Below are 19,697 nucleotides of genomic sequence, written 5' to 3'. Positions count from 1 at the left end.
TTAATGCTGTCTCCTGCACTGCAACATGCACTGAGATGGAGGGGCCTTGATAAACCCAAGATTATTTTAAAGCATGTCACATATATGCCACACTCCCCACTCCATAGATAGCAGCCACCCTGTGTGCACTCATACACGTGTTTCCAAGACTTAAAAGCAGCTACCTTCATGTACAAATGCAGAGAGACACCAACCTAGCTTACATTTACAAATGTGTGCACCGAGCTGGGCTTGCACATATGCTGGGGACTCTTCTCTAACCCATATTTATAACCTCTGTGTCTTCCACAAAACTGCCTGCTTCTCCAAGTACACCATATGTCCAGGTGGCTGAGCAGTAGATTTGGAATACGTAGAAAGGTGAGGGTCAATGAGCTTCTGCATTAACACTTTGAAGAAATATGTTCATGGAGAAATTTTAATTCCAAAGATCCAGAAAAAAAGAAAAAACAACCCCGTTTCTCCTATGCATCTACTGCCCATAAGAACATTATACCCTTAGTGATGAATATTCCACAGTCAGAAGAGAGCAAGAAGGCAGAGAGGATTTTTAAGAGTTTCTTTTTTAAAGGTTTCCTCTCACTTGTCTTGAATTCTGACTTAGTTAGCAGTTTTCTTGTGGCCCAAGAGATGCCTTCTGCTCTGCAGAGCACCAGGCCAACTGCACTCACTGCCAGTGCAGCACTGGGTGCATGGGATCTTGGGACAAGCAGCACCTGCCCACACCTCCAGCCTCTCCAGAGCAGCACCAGATGTGTCTGGCTGCTTTCAGCAGGGGATTTTTCCAGCAGCAAACACTCTGCCAGACCTAGGAGTGCTCCCTATATGCCCCCAACTCAACAAGAGAGGCACTGTGCCATCTGTTCTGAGCTTGCCTGGCGTTGCTCAGGTTTGGGGGCTCAGGGCTGGTCAGCACTGCTGGAGCTCTGAATGCTCTGAAGTCACCCAAGGGCTCCACAAACCAGGCTTTAGTCTTTCTCATGGGCTTTCTAGATGGTTCCTACTCCCCGGAGCGACAAGTCAGCTGAATGCCCTGTGATCCATGGGGCACAGTGGCCAGAGGTCTATTCCATGTGCTTGGAGTTGAATGTCTTTCCACATTCTGGAGAAAACAGGGTTGCCCATGGGGCTGGGGTGGCCTTTTCTTATTACTGTTTCAAATAGGACAGTAAAAGACAACTTTTTTAGTTTCAGCTCAGAGCAACAAAATGAAATCATCCATTTCTGGCCCATGGGTTCCAGTGGCCAAAAATACACCGAACTGAAGTGCCACTTGGACATTTGGCCTGCTGTCAGACTCTAGAGGACTCTCTAATGAGGATTCCCCTAATTAGATTGAACAGTGAACCTTACTGCTGGGGGCAGGGGGAGGGAAAGAAGGGGGGGATGCAAAGAGGACTGTAATGACTCTGCAGCCCTTGCCAGGGCCTGAAGACTACAGCAGGCACTATTCCTGCCTTGTGCCTGCTCCTCTGTGCCCACACACCGGTAATGTTTGCAGTATCACTCCAAACGTTGTGGGGAGGGTCCCAAGGAGCATGCTAGGAGGGCAGGGAGGGTTTCAGTTTACTGTAGCCACATACTGGCTTAGTAACTCTTCCCAGTTCTGTGTCACCTTCTTGCCAAAGCTTGCCATGTGCTCTATGAATGGCTCTTACCATGGCTGTAAGGTGGTGTTATTTTGTGTTTCATGACCCCCAGAAGGGAGGCTGAGGTAAGAGCCGGAAGTGCTTCTGCTCTGGGTAGGTGGATGCATCTGTCCCATTCTCCAGACAACAGCACTGAGGCTAAAGGCACAGGTGACTGTGTCACTAGGATGAGACACACTCAGAAACAGAGCCCAGCAACCTCTTTCTCTGATTATCTCTCCAAGTCCCTTGGATCATGGCTGAGGGATCAGACTCCGTTAACAGCCTGGCTTATGAGCACTGGCAGGGCATGTGGGTGACCTGTATTGCAGAAGGGTGGGTAGCAGAGACTGCAACAGATGCCAGCAATAAATTACCAGAAAGTATGCACAGACTTTCATCCCTCCCCCACACTCTCCTTGATGGCAAAGTCCCTTTCCCCTTTCCAATGCTGAATTGCTTTAGCCTTTATCAGAAAAGCAGCAGAAAGAGGGAAGGCATGGAGGACGCTTTAAGGAGATTATCTTCTTCCCTTCCCCTTTCCTTGTTGCTTTTAGGATTCATGTTTTATTGCTATCACCCCTTAATGGAGGGGGACAGTGGTACCCCAGCATTTAGTGACTAAAGCATGTTGTTCTGTGCATGTCACTTCATCTGCCCTTGGCAGGGCAAGTGGCAGCAGAGGCACATAATGTGTGTCTCATAATCTGACTACCACACCACAAGTGGCTTTAGATGGCACGGAGACCTCCCCTATTCTTGGTCCCCCAACAGACTGTTAGTTGTGCAACTCATCAATCCCAAGAGGTCACGTTGTCTCAGGGGCAGCTCCTCTGTGTCTCTTTGGAATGCAAAAGCATTCAGAGGTGCAGAGAAGCTCAGCAGTGCTGTAGAAACATCCAGTGTGTGTCACTGCCCCAGCGAGCTTCCAAGCTAAAGAGCTGGGGGCTTCATTTGCAGCACTTGCTGATTTATTAACACGTGTGTTCAAGATTCATTAGTGTTGTGCTGTCACAATCAATGGAAAGCACATTTTAAATTCATACAAGAAACCCAGCTGCAGAAGAAATAGTGCCCTCTGACTTGCAGTGATCAATCATAGCTGAGGAAAACACCCCATACAGAAAGCTGTAAAGCAAGGAGAAAAACTGTAAAACCCACTTGGTCTTGTAAGGGACTCTGCCACATTCCTGGCCTGGTGTGGATGAAAACCTCACCCTTTTCTCTATAATGTGAAAAGGTCAAAAAGCTTCTGATTTTTAGATTGGCAATGTAGGCACCTCTGAAATGCAAATGTGTTGATAGTAAAAAATGTTTCCTCCCCAGGACTCTCCAAGAAAGATCAACTTTATCCTCATTTTATGGAGGGGTAAACTATGATGCAGGTAAAACTGTCTGCTGATTTTGGCTGGCTGAAATTTCAGCTGCCTTGCTTTTGATACTTCACCATTAGACCACATCAGTTCCCCACTCAGAATGTTCAAAGCTGTCAAGTGCAGCGTTTTCACTTGGGCTTGTAAATGCTCTCCTGTCCTGCAGAGAGTATTTGTAGGCCTTATCAAAGTTACACAGAATAAAGGATTTTTGGCCAGATTTTCCCAAAGTTTCCTGACAGGCCTGTGGTAAAAGCAGGAGAGAAGCCAGTTTTCTTGATTCCTCATTTCCTTAAACAGAAAACACTATTGGTATCCCAAGCCTCCCTGACCAATGCTCAATAGTGAGACTGGGAAATTCTGGAGGAGCTGGAAATACCAAGGGCACAAAGCCTCAGCAAATCCTCTGAGAAATACAGAGCCTAGGGAGGGGAGACAGGGAGGGTAGCACTGCTGGGAAAGACACAGATTGCTGTGGAGATGTGGAATTCCTGGGGAAGCTGTGGAAGCAGGTGGAGAGAGCGGGATATCCAGCCAGGAGTGACAGGAAAGTCCCAGCACAGTGAGAGTGCGGCATATGGAGGAGGCCCAGAGCAGCAGCAGAAGGAGAGTTGAGGGGGCAGTTGACAGGAAGAAATCCAGCCATGTGTGTGCCAGCATCTTCTCCAAGTCTTGCTGAACGCGACAGACCACGTGCATGTTTCCTCCCTGCAGAACGGAGGCAGCTGAGAAGGGAAGCGGGTGAGGGAGTGGGAGAGGGGCTCAGAGGAGGGACACGTGAGCTGACTACCCAGTTTCCTCCTCTTTTTCTTGCCACAGGGTGATGTTTTTGTTCTTCTCACACTGTTGGCAAAAATTGGTAACCAAGTGAGATGTGGAGGGGGGTTCTACATGAAGGTTGAGATAACATTTTCTGATCCAGCCGGGAACAGTTGGCTGTGGGTGGTGGCTTGTCACCAGCCCTGCCAGTTCTAATCCAGATCCCAGTTTTTCTCATTCTCTCAGCTGTGGAGTGAAGAGCCTTCCCTACAACTTTAATTTCCTGCAGGGGTTAATCCCATGGTCAGTGGTAGCTCAGGCCCTTAATCCTTTTGCTCAGTCCCTTGACAGAAGGGCTGCAGCTGCTCCTGCCCTGGCAGGTCTGACAACCCTTTCTCCCAGTTCCTCCTCTACACCCCACGAGCATCCTCCAGCTCACTGGCATTTAAAATGCTGCTCCCCCCTTCCTGGCAAGCCTACCCTGGGGGTGTGGGTGGGTGGTACAACCAGGGAAAGGTTGCAGGCAGAGAAGATAGCTTGGTGGGAGAATCCTGGTGCTCTGGTCCTCATTCCCATCACTACTGTGCTCGCAGATGTTTTCTGCACTTCTTGGCTGGACAGTGCTCTAGGTCCCAAAGTATTCTCTTTCCTGTTTTTATTCAGATGATGTTCAAGAAGGAAGGTGTGTATGGGCCCACAGTTTTGAAGGATTCTCTGAGGGGTCAAAAATTTTAACATGGCCCAGTACCTTCCCTGGGTCTCCTACTTAAGAGTCAAAGGATGTAGCAGATCTTTAAGAGGGAAGGTTCCAGCCTGTTTGAGATAAGAGATACATTTACATGCACAGAGTAGTAGATGGAGGTGCATCCATTTAGCAGCGAGATAGGAAAATGTAAGTTTTTAATCAATATAAGCTCTGTCCCTGGAGCACTAGGCCAGATGTCTGTTAAACAGCATGACCAGACTGCCAAATCAAGGGGCTTCCACATCAATACAAAGAGACCAAGAGATCTTATGGGGGTCAAGGCACTTCAGCCATGAGCTCTTCTCCTTGTGGTTTCTCATTCCAAAAATGAGGCAAGCTTTTGCAAGCCTGAGTGATCCCTTGCATACAAAATGCCCCACACTAGCTTGTTTCCCATCATTCATTTCTGTATTAGCCCAAATTGGTTTTGCTTTTTTCATTGCCTGAATTTTGAAATACACTGGGCCCTTGAGCTCACTGGCCTTCCTTATGCTTCACTCTCGGTTCTCTTTCTTCTGGTGGAGAAGCCAGCTTGGTGAAGAACTGCTGCCACAAAGGCTGCTCCCCCTTTTCCTCACTCCCCTTTTTTGCTGTGCTTCCCTGGGTGCCAGGCTCCCAAAATGAGCTGCAAGGGTAGTGGCTTGTCACTTTGGCAGCTGGAGCTGGAGGAGAGAGAGGCTGTAGAAAACACTGGAAAAAAGGGAAGAACTTAACTGAGGTCTCACAAGGCTGTGCCCTGGGCATGTCCAGAGGGGCAGGGACCATCCATGCCTGCACAGTGGTGGGGCAGAGCACGAGATGCTGGCAGTAAAAATCCCCTCAGCTCTTATCATAAGAGATCAGTGACCCAGCATGCAACAGAGCTCCTGGCAAACCTCCTGGGGAGAGGCTGACTCTCTTCATTCCCACACAATGCATTTGTACTGGACTCTGAAGGAGACCTTTCTCTGCCTTTGTGAGTTGCAGAGATCTGTCTCACTTGGTTGCCACTGTGGCACAAGGTTGCTGGTGCTGCCTGTGAGAGCCTGGAGCTGTTCTGCTGCCTCATCACCCTCCATCACCTTCCCAGAGCATCCCAGAGGGTCAACCCTGCAAAGTCCACACAAACTGCATGGGATCTGGGCTGCTGTCTTTAGCTCCAGGCATGCCTGTGGACCTCTGGGACACATTTGTGCTTTTTACAAGCTGGGAACATTGCCCATAGCTCAACGAGATGTGGTGACAGCTCTCGCAACCCAGAGGTCCAGCCAGGATCTTTGAATGCATCTGGGTTAGCACACAGATCACAGCCTCATGCTGCAGACCTTGCCAAGCCTGAGGAAGGGTTGCAAATTTGATGCGACTTTAGTTTTCTACAGGGTTTGCAGCCACAGAAGAGATACCTTTATGGCAATGTTGACATCCCATGGAAATCCCTGGAAGTGGTGTGGAGAGCAGGGCCCACCTCCAGCCTCTCTGTCCCCACACAGCAAAGTCACAGTGGCACCACACCATGCTTTGGGCAGCACTCACTCCAGGGACTCCCACCAGGAAGGGAAAGGCAGCCCAAGACGTGAGTGCCAAGCCAAGTTGCCTTTAACAGCTCATCTCCAGACTCAGGGTGAGGTCTGGCTTTTTTATCCCTTGGGTGAGAGCATGGTTCATGGGGAAGGAATCTTCCCAGCCTCCTTGAAGTGAGGAGGAGTGTGGTAGCAGGGCATATCTCCCAAGTAACAACCTTTTCTTGCAGTCACTCGAGAACTTCTGACTTGTGTGCCTTTGCTGTAGATTTGAGTCTCAGTCGTTCCTGTGATGGGCGTAAGACATCACAGTGCATAAATAATAGACAGTCTCTTGTTTTCCCATTCACAAAAATATAATGAGGAAATTGTCATTTTCATTAAAAGAAGAAAAAAAATTGCTATATGATAAAAGAGGGTTGTAAAGCCAAGGACTTAATGTGCGCTTATACTTGCCCAGCCTTCATTCAGCCACTTGCAGGAATGCAGCACAGCACTGCCTTTTCTTACCCAATCAAGTACTATTTCTTTTTTTTCACAGAACCTTGTCCCATAGTCAGTGCAAAGAACACATGATACTCCAGCTAACAATGAGGGCATTGTAATAAATAAGACCATTTTTATATGGTCAGAATTAAATATTAAACCACAGTTTTGGCAGGAGGCCACAGTCTGTACATTCCTAATTTTGTGGGTGCCCAACATGAGACCCTAGGGGCCATTTTGCAGAACTGCTGAACACTCACACCTGTTTTCCAAAATGCTGGCAGCTTTGCCTGCAAACTGGTACAATCTCGAGGACTCAATAGCACTGAGAGCCAAGAGGTCCCAGGCTCTGGCCTTGCACCTGCTGCTCCTTCCCTGTGTGGCTAAAAAGGGAAGTCTCTTTTCCCTTCAAAAGCCAGGAAAACAACCAACTCTCTCTTGCCTCATCAGAAGCATAAATTCTCTATCATCAGGTACAAGGCAACTGTAGCTGCTAACATCTTCAGAGCACTACAAGACAATGAATAGTGATGTATTGCCTGCAGGGCTTGCTTGGCAGGCAGTAAACAAATAAAGCAGGCACACATTTGCAGTACCCAAAAGGAAACAAACAAAAAAAAAAGACAGCCCCCTGCTTCACTCCTTGAGCACCATGTAGCCAAGTCCCCTGAATGAAGCAGCTCATGAAAATACAGCATGTGATCCTACCAGTCAGGACTGCAACCCAGTGCAAGTGGCACACTGCCTCCAGTACCAGTCTTTCCGAACTTTCAGCTGCTTGTTTTTGCAATATGAATGATGTATTTCACATAGTACAACCCCTCACAGATGAAGCAACATTTCCTTCCATCCCTTGTGTCTGGCATTCAACTAGTTTATAGAAAAAAATGCACATCTTGCTGTTATTATACCCTCAGTCCCAGAAAGCCTTTTTGTGAGCCAGCATTTTGGTGAAGCCACAGCAGGAATAAGGTATTGGTGACAAGGTATTTCCCTGCAGCAGGAGGAACATCCCAGAACTCCCACTCCCTCTCCTTTCCACTGAGAGCTGAGCGTGTGTCATGGTGTAGCACACTGAGGCATTACCCAGCTGGCAGGAGCATCCCAGTATGGTCATCTGAGTTATGGTTTGAGCCACCCAGGGCTGGGACAGTTGTCAAGCAGTGTAAGCAGCTGCTTGTAACCAAACATGGCAAGTGAAGGAAACTGCCTGCTCTGGCTTTTGACTCAGCAACAGGCAAGAGCTGAAGAGTCACTAAGAACTACCCAGAAATGCTCTCCCACAGGCCTGAGCCTCTCCCCATCCTGTTCCAGCCTCTGTTGCTCCCTGAATGCTCCTGTCGAGGTACCCTTGTGGATATCCTCTGTACTGCTGCTGACCCTCCCAGCCCTGCTGAGACACAGCTCTGCCTTCATCAGGCTTCTGTGGTGCAGAAAAGCCTAGAAAATACCTTCTGCATCATGTTAAAAACAAACAAACAAAACAAAACAAAACAAACAAAAAAAAAAAAAAAAGAGAAAGGGCAGAAAGCTGGAGTAACTCTTACAGATGTCTGAGCTGAGAGTGCACCTTGCTAGCATGTGACATTCACTTTGCTGGAGGAAAGGGTAAAGCTATGATCGGGTATAAAAATTACATAAGAAGGCTTCCCCCTTTCTCTTAGCAAACAGCCCCTTTACTGAGGATTTACCATAATTCCTCCAAGTGGACAGGATGCACTAACAGAGGCAGCACTGATGTCTGACAGGGAGACAACTCCCGCAAGCCTTTCGCTCATGTGGAATAATTCCCTTGCAAATGTTGTTTGCCCACAGCAGTTAGAGGAAGATCCACCTCCCCCCGCCCCCCAACAGACCTGAGCAACAAAGCTCAGAAGAAAAATGGTCTGCAGCTCTGGAAATGTTCCCTTCTCCTCCCTGCTAGGAATGCTCCCTGCTTTGGGACAAGCCACTCTCTGTGTTTAAGGGTTCCCCTGTTTTTTAAGGGTTTCCTTCCCCTGCAATAACAGCTGCTCCAGTCCTTCCCCAAATGAGATCCTAATTTCTCTCTCCATCCCAGGTCAGACCCCCACAGCAGAGCAGTGCTGTATCCTGCCTGCTGCCGTTCCCATCAGGGCTGTGCTGGATGTGGCACATTCAGGTTACCTGGCAGTCCACGTGGTGGGCCTGGGGCCCTGCTTGGTCATGACCTGCTTGGAGCAACAGCTTCAAATACCCTCTCTCCCCCAAATCGGGAGAGCTCCAGTTTAATATGTCTCTCTTAATTAGCAGGAGATGCAGGGACAGTAATAAACTGGTCAGGGAGAGGGAGGAGGAGGGGGCAGAATGCTCTGTGTGGGATGCGTGTGTGCACGTGTCTGTACACGCATGTGTATGCACATACACACAGGGTAACACATATATATACCCCTGTCCATAGTGTGCTTCACCTCGGCTCATTTGAGACCTCATTCTCACCCTCTTCTCCCAGTCAGGGCTGGAAAAGGCTGTGAAGGTTCTCTGTGCTGTGTTTCGTCCGCCCCCCTCAGTGCTGTGCCTTCCACCCAAAAGTTCAGAAATCACAGGCACAGCCTGCGGAGATGCTGAAAGCAACTCAGGACTTATTTTTGGCTCCACTTGTGATTTGGCATCCTTCACTACATGTCCTGTGGTCATGTCCGTGAGCACACACACCCACACACTTACACACATACCCTCCGCCCCGATCCTAAAGCTGTGCACCGAGTGCTGAACTGGTTCGATTTTGGTCCGTACTTCTCCATTTTAGGTTGTTCTTACTGAGACAGCCGAGTCCGAAATGATAGCCGGCATAACCATCACAGTCAGGCGAACAGCACCTCTCATGCTGACCCCTCCGAGAGCCCCGAGGAGGGAACAAAAGGCAGGAGCTGCCCGGTACCGGGTGACCCCAGCAGCGAGTTCTCAACGCTGCACCTGAGCCGCCTGTGGTGCGAGGAAAGCTGCGGGGCCGTTCTCAGCTGGGAGAAGTTGCTCCGGGCTGCCCGCGCTAGAACTGGACTGGAAGCGGCACCGACAAGCTGTGCAGCGGGTTGCCGTCCTGCTGTGACGGGAGCTCGCTGCCCGTGTGTCGGTGTGGCGCAGGGCAGCGCTGAGCACTGAGCTGTCTGTCTGGCACACGGCGCTGCCCCTGCTGCCACCCTCCTCCCCGGGGGAAGCCGCTGCCTGCGGGCAGCTCCGCGCACCGACCCCAGCCGGGGATGGGGGGGAAACGCGTCTTTACTTACCTCTGTCGGGCTGGGATGGACCCTCGTGTGAGAATGGCAGCTCTCCCGGCTCTCTGAAGCCGGTACAATCCCAAAGCAAATCCAGCAGAAAGTGCCGCTGTTCGCAGCTGGACCTTAGCTGGCAGGAGCCCTCCCTAGCCAGCCGCTCGCCTCGCGTGGAGGGCAGGGAGGCACGGCGAGATGACAGCGTGGGAAAGGGACTGTAATCCTCCGTAAATAATAAACAGGCGGAGAGGGAAAGAGGGAGAGAGGCGGGAGAGGGAGCGACTGTGCGCGGTGAAGTGACAGCTGGGGGTACATCTGCGATGGCAGCAGCACACGCACGGGAACGCGCACAGACAGTGCAGAGGAGTCACCCCGCCAGGCAGGCAGGAGCTGCTCCCAAACACCCAGAGGAAGGAGCTCGGAAGGTTTTCATTCCTCTCGATGCATCCTGGAGAAAGGGCAGTTGCTGTCAGTCCCTCTCTCCCCGTCATCTCGCCCTCGCTGCCATCCCTCTCCCGGTGCCAGCAGCCGAGGGGCTCGAGGAGGGTGAGGAGATGCCAGGGCGGGAGGAGCTCCCCGCAGCCCCTCAGGAGGTAGGTTGGTCATGCACAGGTTACAAGGGAAGGCACCGAGCTGAGCAATTCCTCCCCTCCCTCCATCTCTCCCCTGCTCCGGCGGATGACAATAAACTCCGAGAGAAAGGCGTCAGGATGAGAGGGGACGAGCTCCGGGTTTTGTGTGAGGGCGAGGCGAGTAGCGGCAGCGATGGGGAGACAGCAGGGGAGAACCCGGGGGGCTTGGGAGAACGACAGCCCCTTCCCACAGTGCTTGCAGGGACGGTGGTGGGGAGGCAGTGCATCAGCAGGGACACCATCGAGAGGTGCCCACGGTGGGCAGCACAACCCTGTGTCTGTTTCCCATGGGATTCAGGGAAAAATTTGGGGGTGCTGTTAGGGCGTAAGGTTAGGGACAAGGGGAACGAGTGAAAGATCCACAGTTCATTCCCCTGAACTCTGGATGCAGTGGAGAATGTGTTCGGCCACAGGTGCATGTGTCAGGTGTGGTGACAGCCATCAGTGACAGGCGTTCCTGCCCTCCCTGACATCTCTTGCTGCTACAGGGATGCAGAAACAGCCCAGTACCTCTATTGGGATTTCCTCTGTGCTCTCACATGGGCTCCTGGAACCTTCCCCCGCAAAATCAGACCCCTATCTTGCCTTCTGCCATCTCGATGAGGACCTCAGTAGCTCACATTTGCAAGAATTACTTTTTTGTTGATCTGCTTAAACTGCCCCTTCTATCAGGTCCAGTATTATAAACAGGCTGATTTGGGCTTCTTGTTCATTTTAATTTGTCTGGAAGTTATCTTTTTAAGTAAAATTTAAGTATCTATTTGAGTAAAATAGAGGACTCAAATAAAAATTTCAAGTTAGTGACTCAAGAGGGAAAACAAGAATATTTCAGAAATAGGGAGTAGAGAATGCAAATGGATGGTACAGGCATGGCTGTTCCGCTGTTCTGGTACCTTCCATTTGAATCACAAGTTTCATGTAACCATTGGACCAGCTGTCATGAAAACAGGTTGTGAATGGCAAGGTAAATCTTGATAAGCACTCTGCAGGATGCAATCTTGAGACTTTGTTATGCCTTTTTGTTGTGCAGCAGGCCCAAGAATTAAATCTTGGGGAAAGCTCCTTAAACGAACAACATATGGATAATCAAAGAGAGAAGGCAGAGACTGCAGACAGAAAGAGAGGCAAGCAGAGGATGAGCTAATGAAGCAGGCATGCTCAGCAGAGGGATGAACAGGTGGAGGGGAAGGCTTATCTCTGCACTGTGAGCAGCAGTGCCCAACTCCAGGGAAGGCCCACTGCAGCCAGGGCTTTTGCAGGCAGGGTGGGAAGTGGTGCACAGCTTTGGGTACCATGTCAGCAGTAATGCCACCTGTGCCAGGTGTTCAGCACTGCTTGTCTTCCTGCTTTATTGCATTGCTGGGCTGCTGGAGTGGCACAGGTTGCTTGCATATGAGTAGGAATAAAACTATTGGCCATGGTCTCTCTGGAGACTCTGCAGTGGCCACTCATCATTTCATGGAGCTCAGGTCTTCCCATTGATGCAGCATACCCTTTGCCACCAGAGTAAAAAGGCTCATTACCAATCAGTTACTCTTTGGAACAAGCACAGAGGAGTTTATTCCAGTTCTTTCCCTCTCACTTGAGCTATAGCATCATCCTTATCTCAGACTGAATCACTGCTTTCCTCCTTTCTCCTTGACCTCACCTACAGTGTGAAGATGAACAGATGACTATTTGTTACTAGCACTGAGGGGGTTGATTGTGGCCTGCTTCTCCTCAGGTCCCACATCTTACTCAGGTCACCTAAATGTGTGAAAGTTTCTCACAGTTCTTGCCAGTAGCTGCCACTTTCTGTCCCTGCCACTGGCCACCAGTGCAACCCTCCAGGTTGTCTTCTTCATCATGTTGCAGGCAGCTCTGTCCAGGCTGGGTATGTGCTACTTATGCCTCCTGGGCAGAAGTAAGGATTGACAACCAGGGCCTAAGACCTCTCTGAAAAACAATTTGAGGCCAAGTGTTCCCACTGGCAAAAACACGAGCCACTGAGTAAGTCTGCATTGCAAGGTTTAGTTAGGTAGGTATTGACTCCTCTTCAAGTCTCGTGAAAACTATATATCCTGGGTGATGCTCAGTCCCATTGATGTGATCTGCTGTGATAAGGGGAATGACTCCTTCTTAAGCTGGTTTGGAAGGATGAATTTATTTAAAGCCACGTACCAAATTGGGTGCGTGGGCCTCATGGGACTCAGCAGCAACAGCACCGCTCGCCTGCTGTCACAGAGTGCCAATTTGTCAGCAGGGGCACCAAGCCAAACCATGCCTGCCACAGCCTCGCTGAAGCTGAGGAATCTTAGCCCAGGCCAGACTCAGCCCTGTCCTTCCTCCTTTGTTTGCATTCTTTGTCTTGCCTGGTTTGTGCTCTGCGAGGCTTAGGGCAATGCAGCTCTACAGAATCATTCCTTTCCCCCACAGACAGGCAGTCAGATTCAGTTTACAGCAGGGAGAGCTGGATGAGGAATGTGCTTCTGATACATGGGATTTGTAAGAGGTACCAGCAGGAGGAATGTGACAAGGATACTGGTATAAAACGCAGAGCTGATGCCAGGTGCCAGGGCCTCTGTACATGAGGCAAGAAAATATACCCTTGCACACTCCAGTTTTAATTCATACCCATCTGAATTAGAGCATCAGATCATACTGTTAGCTTAAAAGCACCCACACGGCATGATTCAGATTTAAAGGATCTGTTCCCCCCTTTGAAGCTCCTTCTAATTCAGAGGAAATCTGTAGAAACAGCAACACTTCTTCCTCCTGATATTGGTGGTTGTGAAAAAAGGCTCCAGATCTCCCTCCCTGTATTTCTTTTTCTCACTCACTTGCACTTTATATTCTATTTCAAGGTCCTGCTTGAGGCTGTAATTCCTCCAGAGCTCTTGGATTCAGCTAGTTGACACACAGCCCAGTTGTTCCCCATCACCGTGCCAGGCTGTGCACGACTGCACTGGTTATTGTGTGTGCTCACAGGCAGCCTGCCCAGGGACAGCCAGCTTGTCCTGGCAGGAAGACCCTGCACCCTTGCCTCTCCTCAGCAGCTATGCCTTCATTCAGGAGCATGGTGCTGGGAATAGAAGGGAAATGAAGCCAGGAAATTAGGACACACTTCATTAAGAAACACAGATACACACAGAGTTCTGCTTAGCCCACCGTGCACTGGGCTGGGACCAGGTAACAAATCACTGTTCATGATCGACACTTCCTGTCAAGTGGCATTCCTAATTCTGTGCTTTTGTAGTGGTTTAGGAAAAATCTAAATCTCTGTGGTTCCCCCTTGAGACAGGTGGGTTTTCAAATTAATCCCTTCCTCACTGGCCTACTTTATTTCTGTTTGATGCTGCGTGGTACAGGAGTAGAGGCAGGGGCGATCACAAACATCCATTCTGGCCAGACAAATCTGGAAAAGACAAAGACAAAAGCTAATGCCACCCTGGGGGGCTTTTGGGGGATTTTTGTTGTTGCTGTTGTTGATCTGTTTGTAGCTTCATAGTCAGTGTGGGGGAAATCTCAGTACCTTGGTGCAGCCGGTGTCCCCTTTTCCTCTCCCTCGCTAAACCTCTGACTCTCACTTGGCAGTCTGACTCAGCGATTGCCGTTCACACCTGGAAAGAGGTTTTCGTTTTGCAATTGTGATTTCCATCCCATCGCCTCGGGCGAATATTTACTCCTCTTTTCCCAACTTGTATTTGTTTTTAATGCTCCTCTTTTGATCCTCCCCTTCTTTTGTTCCCTGCAGCAGTGGGTGTGCAAATAAAGCTGGATTTGCTCCAACGCAAGTTTTGGATGGCCATGCAACAGGTAGGAGCATCAGCAAAAGTGCAGAGACACAATCAAATGCTCTTCATCAGCAAGGTCGATGCTGTGTTACATCACATGCAATGGCATTTTAATGAGGGTTTTTGTGGAATTCATATTAAAAGATTTATGGAGTAGATTAGTTTGGAGTTACACATTTCTGTAATCCTTTGACGGCACTAATGCCGTGTGAGCCACGGGTCTGTTCTGCAGATGCCGTGGTGACAGTGTCAGCATCCTGGCCTGGCATTGGCTCTGCTGCATGTGACACATTTAATTGTGGGAATATTCTTGTGCTCATTCAGCCTTTCAGAAAAATCATGGAAATCTGCAGTTTTGGGCACACAGAAGAAAAAAATCTCCTGCCTTCTTTTATCATCTTGATAATGATAACAAAGCACTACCAGCTTGCCAAAATAAAATTTATTTGCTCCAGGGATAAGCTTTTGGTGTTGTCCTAATATTAGATACTCTTCTGGACTGAAAGAACTGGAGTAACTAAAACAGCTCCCCTGGTCTGGGCAGCACGAAAAATGAAACACCTTTCCCTTACCACCCAGGGGCTTTCTCCCCAGGCTTTGCTTTCAGGGAGGTCTGCTGGAGGGGGTGAGCATGACAGGACTGTAGCAGCACATAGCAGAAGTGGCTCTCTGCTGTCAGGAGAGGGACCTGTCATCAGACAGAGAGGACAGAGAAGGTAGGAGGGCAGGAAGCTGCTCTGTGGAGGCAGGAGCACCCCCACAGGTGGGAGATCACATGAACCTAACCTGAGCTAAAAAGATTTCTGCAAAGCACATGAGCACGTCCTGAAACAGCAACAGAGAGCTTCGTTTTAAAAAACCCTGCTCAGAGCCATACCCAGGCAGTTCTCACAAAGAGAAGCCCTCATGGGTGTTAGGTGAAGCTGGGGGTCTTTATCAGAGCAGGTGAAGGAGGCCTGTGTGCCAAGTGGCTGCCAGCCTTGGCCATGGTATGTGCTGGTGTGAAAAAAGACTCCGTGTGCTTCCCCAGGATGTGAGAGCACTGTTGGACAGAGGAATGACTAACAGATTTTGTTTTCCATCTCTCTCTGCTGCCTCACTGATGCTGTGCTGCTCTGGATGGCCACGCTGTGCCTCCCAGCCCAATGACAGTGATGTAAGTAGACAAAAGCTGGGGCCAGGGAGGCATCCTGGCGTGCCTCACTGCAGCTTGGCTTCCTAATTGTGTCATTTGTGTGCCAGCATATTATAAGCACTGTCCCTTGTCTGTAGCCACTGGAGAAGGTCCAAACCTGTCACAAGCTGTGTTTGTCTTCACAGTAATTAAGTGTCTTTGGCAAAGCTCAAAGTGCTCTGGGTCACAGAGACCTGACCAACAGCAGGAGGATGCTGCGAGGTAGGCTGGTCTCTGAGGAGGAAGCTGTGCCCATGGAGCAGCAGATGTGGTCTCAGAGCAGCCAGGGAGCACAAGCTCAGCTCTGCCCCATCTCATTTCAACTCCCTGCAAGCTGCCAGTGCTCTCAAACCAGGATCCTGGCTGTGCTGCTGCTGCTGTGTGGCCAGCCCAGCACCAGGCACTGCTGGAACTCCTCCAGGTCTGGAAGTGCAGTGTCAGTGATTCTCAGCCCTCACCCTGCTGAGGAGGATGTGTGAGACACGAGCCCTTCTTGTGGAAAAGCCCTGTGCTTCACCTGGGCTTCTGTTCTGATACTGAACCCTGGGCTCTGTATTTGTTCTCTCCCAAGGCCGTAACTGTGTTTGTTGTGACCATGTTTCTCTGCCGACAAAAGGAAGGAACCCGCCAGGGTGAAGCATGAGGCCACCTCTAGGAATATTCTAGAATAAGGATATAATATTTATATCCAGGGAAATAAAACAGCCACGTGCTGCTTTGTAGTGAGGCAGAGGTGAGATGGTGCTGGCAACTGTGGATAAAGGAATTTTTTTAAACCATCATCCCTGGAGTCTCAAAAAGCCAGCTGGATTCAGAACGTGTGATATTGCAAAGCTGTGGGATTTGAAACAAACAGACATCCACAAACCTCCTCTGAAGTTGAACAGAGGGACAGAAAACTGATTTTTTTTTCTGCAAAACTCAAGGGGAGAAACAAATTCTAATTGAAAGATACGGTCTTGTTGTGGTCTGGAATGGCCAATTTACCCCTTGTTACTGAGAATCACCCAGAAAAGGGGTTGGATTTTATGTCTAAGGGTTTTGAAAAAACAGTGAGTGGCTGGCTGAGAGCAGACAGGCTGTGTGCTATCCCAGTGTCCTTCCCTGACCCCAGAAAACCTCTGGCAGGAAGGGGACTCCGTGCACAGAAAAGGCAACACCGTGTCAGCTTTCCTCCCTCTGCTACTGGAGAAAACGCATTATAAAATAACACAAAGAGACAAACACATGCAGCCACGGCAAACTCTGAACAATTATGAAATCAATAAGCACCTGAAGGGCTTTGTTACTCAGCACTTAACCCCTCGTGTCCCCACCCAGTTCAGTGTTGTGAAACACATGTCAGGTCCACTACGCAGAAATTCTAAATGAAAGAAATGGATGATGCCTTGGGCTACATGTGCACCATTCACATTCTATTTTATCATTAGCTATCTGGAGAATAAAAAAACCAACAGCAACAACAAAAACAAAAATCCCTGCCTGAGAAGAACCCTGATCTAAAACACCATGCTATGTTCTTAGTCCAGATACTAACTGATGCTGAAATGCATGCTGGCTTCTCTCTGGTGCACAATAACCTTTGCTTTCACCCTTTCTTTACAAATGCCTCCTCTGCTTGGAGTGCACAGGTCTTGCTGGGAGAATGTCAGGGAGGCAGGTGCAGGATCTGAGCCCTCAGGAAAGGGGATGTTGCTCATAGAAGAGGGGAGAGTTGGACTGGCTGATCTGGGAGTGGTACCTGTGCCTACTGTCCAGCTTGTCCTGGTGGAAATGCCAGCTGAGTTGCAGAGCTGTCTGGGATCCTGCTCTGGAAACCTTTAGCCAGGCAGTCCCAAGGGGGAGGCAGTAAGTTGAGCTGATGCCATGGGCTGGGGTGTCACCCTAAGTTTTCTTGCCTTGTGAGTGTTTGCAATTTTATAGTGGAGATTCTCATGCAGCTTCATGTAAACTATGTATATATATGTATAAGAGCTGCATTGGTTTACATATTTCTCCTCTGGGAGGAGAAAGATGATTGATGGTGATGTTCACCTACGAGGTCAAAGAGGTGGCAACCTGTGTAGCCAATCTTTTTCCTTCTGTAAAAATGTATATAAGATGGAGTCAGAAATATTAAAATAGAACTTTCCTGCCTGGCTTTCTCCCGCCTGCCTCGTCCTTTGTGTGTCCGATACTGCGGCACTGGGGTACACATTCAGTGCAGGTGGAGCTCTGGGAGCCCCAGGCAAGAGGCTGTGAACTGGCACTGACCCTTGCACAGCACAGGGGACATGTGGCACAGCCAGGTGCCCGGCCACCTGCAGACACAGCAGGAGCAGATGTCTCATCAGGATGACCCCAGACGTGGACTGGGAGGGTATAAAAGCCTCAGAAATTCCTTTGTTCAGGGCCCCTCCTCAGAGGCACCAGCTTGAGCTCTTTCTTTGTTGCTGCACCATTAATAAATTGCCCGAAGGTTGTGGATGTCTGAGACCCTGCTGTGGGAAACCTGGAGTTAAATGAGTACGGCAGACTTGTCTGGCTGTGTGGGTGTGGGGTGTGTGGGGAGTGAAGCAGAGACCTGTGGGGTTACTGTAGCTGCTGCTGCCTCAGTGGCAGCACGGGAAGCCTCTGGTGGAGGAGGAGAGTGCCAAAGCAGTCCTGCACGGTCAGCCTGGGAAGTTTCCTTCACACCCCGGTTCATCCTCTGCTCTCCCTTTGCAGTGCAGTGGAGTGGACGGTGCCTGCCCTCTCAGCTGTCAGGATGATGTAAGTTACCTCAGTTTCTCCTCGGTACCTGGGATGGGTGTGAGTGACCACTTGCTCCGTGGAGACCTCGGCCTCCCCAGAAAGGCATTGCCTGTTGTCTGCTCCCTAGAGCTTGCACCGCTGGGGCAGGACCTCATACTAATGAGACAAATGCACAGTTTAGGGCTTCCCCAAGCTGGGCCAGGGCAGAGACAGTGGGATTCCAGCCAGTGAAATCCCATCTTCTTTCAATCTGTCTCCCTGGCATCCCAGATGTTATTAATGCATATTATATAGCTGGCTTTTCGCAAATATTAACATGAATACTATATGTGTAATTGTAGAGTATTATGTTTTATTATTAAAGTTTAAAAAGGTAATATATGTATATTTCTTTGATTGTACCAAAAAATTAACAATAAAAAGACAAAGGTTTTTTTCTTCTTTGTAACATCTAAACTAGCCAAGCCAAAAAGTACAGGAAAGAAGGCACCTTATAACCCTGCATAACAACTACTAACTTTCTGCTTTCTTATCCAAATAAAATAACAAAAAAACTTTTAAAAAAATTTATGAAACCCATATTAGCAAACAGAATAAAACCACCCACAAATTAATCTACCAAATAAAATGCTTGAAAATAGTCAAAACTAATAAAAACTAAAAAAAAAAGTTTTAATCATTTATTAAAACACATTAAATATGTAACACAGCAATCCTTAAAAATAAAAATATAAAAGTGTACTGCTAACTAACCTTGTACCAAACACCCTCAACCAAGATACTTTTGCTTTTCCATCTCCCAATTGTCTATTTTTACTTTTTATTAAACTTAAACACTTTTCTAAGAGAGCAAAACTCATTTTTCACACCAGATCTTCAAAAAAAACCACCAGTGGCTGTCAGCATGACATGCACGCTGGATACCTCTCTCTGTGTTCATGCCACTGCTTCAGCCTTGCTATGAGGAGTATGTGGGACAGGAGCTCCTCTGACCTGAAAAGGGAGATCACCAGAGGTTTTCTTTTTGTTGTTGTATGTTCATGTAGGATTTTCTCTGCTTCCTAGTTTTTCTCGGCAAGACCTAAAGATTTTAGTCTAAACTCTGTGCCTCCATTTCCTGCTTTACAAAATAAAAATGAGATCAGCATTGATACTCAGTGGTGGGGAGAGGGTTGTTTCATGAGTGGTTATAAACCTCTGAAATCTGAAGATGGAAAGCATTAGATACCATATTCCTAAAGAGAAGAGCACTCCAAACATCCTGTCTCTTCCTGAAGGGTGCCCTGTCTTAAGTGTGGCTCACACCTGCACAGAGCCCTGGCTGGAGACAATCTCTGGCACAGCTCATGAACTCAATACCTCAAAATGGAAACAAAGAGGGACAAGAATCGTGTCAAACTCATGGCAGCCGAGCTGTGGGACTTGGCATAGAAATGGCTCATCATCACAAACCCACACTGCTCCATCCTGAACACCAACAGGGAAAAATAATCTTTAATATTGCTTCTCTTCCATCTCTGCAGATTCTGAACTGCTTCCTCGTTGACAACAACGGCTTTATACTTGTTTCCAAAGTACCTGAAGAGGTAAGATAGCAGAAGAGAAGGAGGAGAGTGGGGTTTGCTTGTTCCTGAACAACCCACCAGAGCTGCTTAAAACAAATGA

General features: G+C 48.8%; 1 protein-coding gene across 1 annotated transcript in view; it reads left to right on the top strand.

Moving 5' to 3' along the window:
• Nucleotides 1-19,697, top strand: part of CACNA2D4 (calcium voltage-gated channel auxiliary subunit alpha2delta 4) — a 125,699-nt gene that overhangs the window by 86,016 nt on the left and 19,986 nt on the right. The window contains exons 27-30 of the mRNA XM_066320233.1: nt 14,086-14,147; nt 15,267-15,281; nt 18,006-18,050; nt 19,556-19,618. Of these exons, the coding sequence (XP_066176330.1) occupies nt 14,086-14,147; nt 15,267-15,281; nt 18,006-18,050; nt 19,556-19,618 (185 nt within the window). The remainder of the gene's footprint in view (nt 1-14,085; nt 14,148-15,266; nt 15,282-18,005; nt 18,051-19,555; nt 19,619-19,697) is intronic.

Source organism: Sylvia atricapilla, chromosome 5 (genome assembly GCF_009819655.1).
Source record: "Sylvia atricapilla isolate bSylAtr1 chromosome 5, bSylAtr1.pri, whole genome shotgun sequence".
In the NCBI taxonomy this organism is placed as follows: domain Eukaryota; kingdom Metazoa; phylum Chordata; class Aves; order Passeriformes; family Sylviidae; genus Sylvia; species Sylvia atricapilla.
The sequence above is the reverse complement of the archived record's forward strand: the minus strand, read 5'-3'. Positions and strand labels throughout refer to the sequence as shown.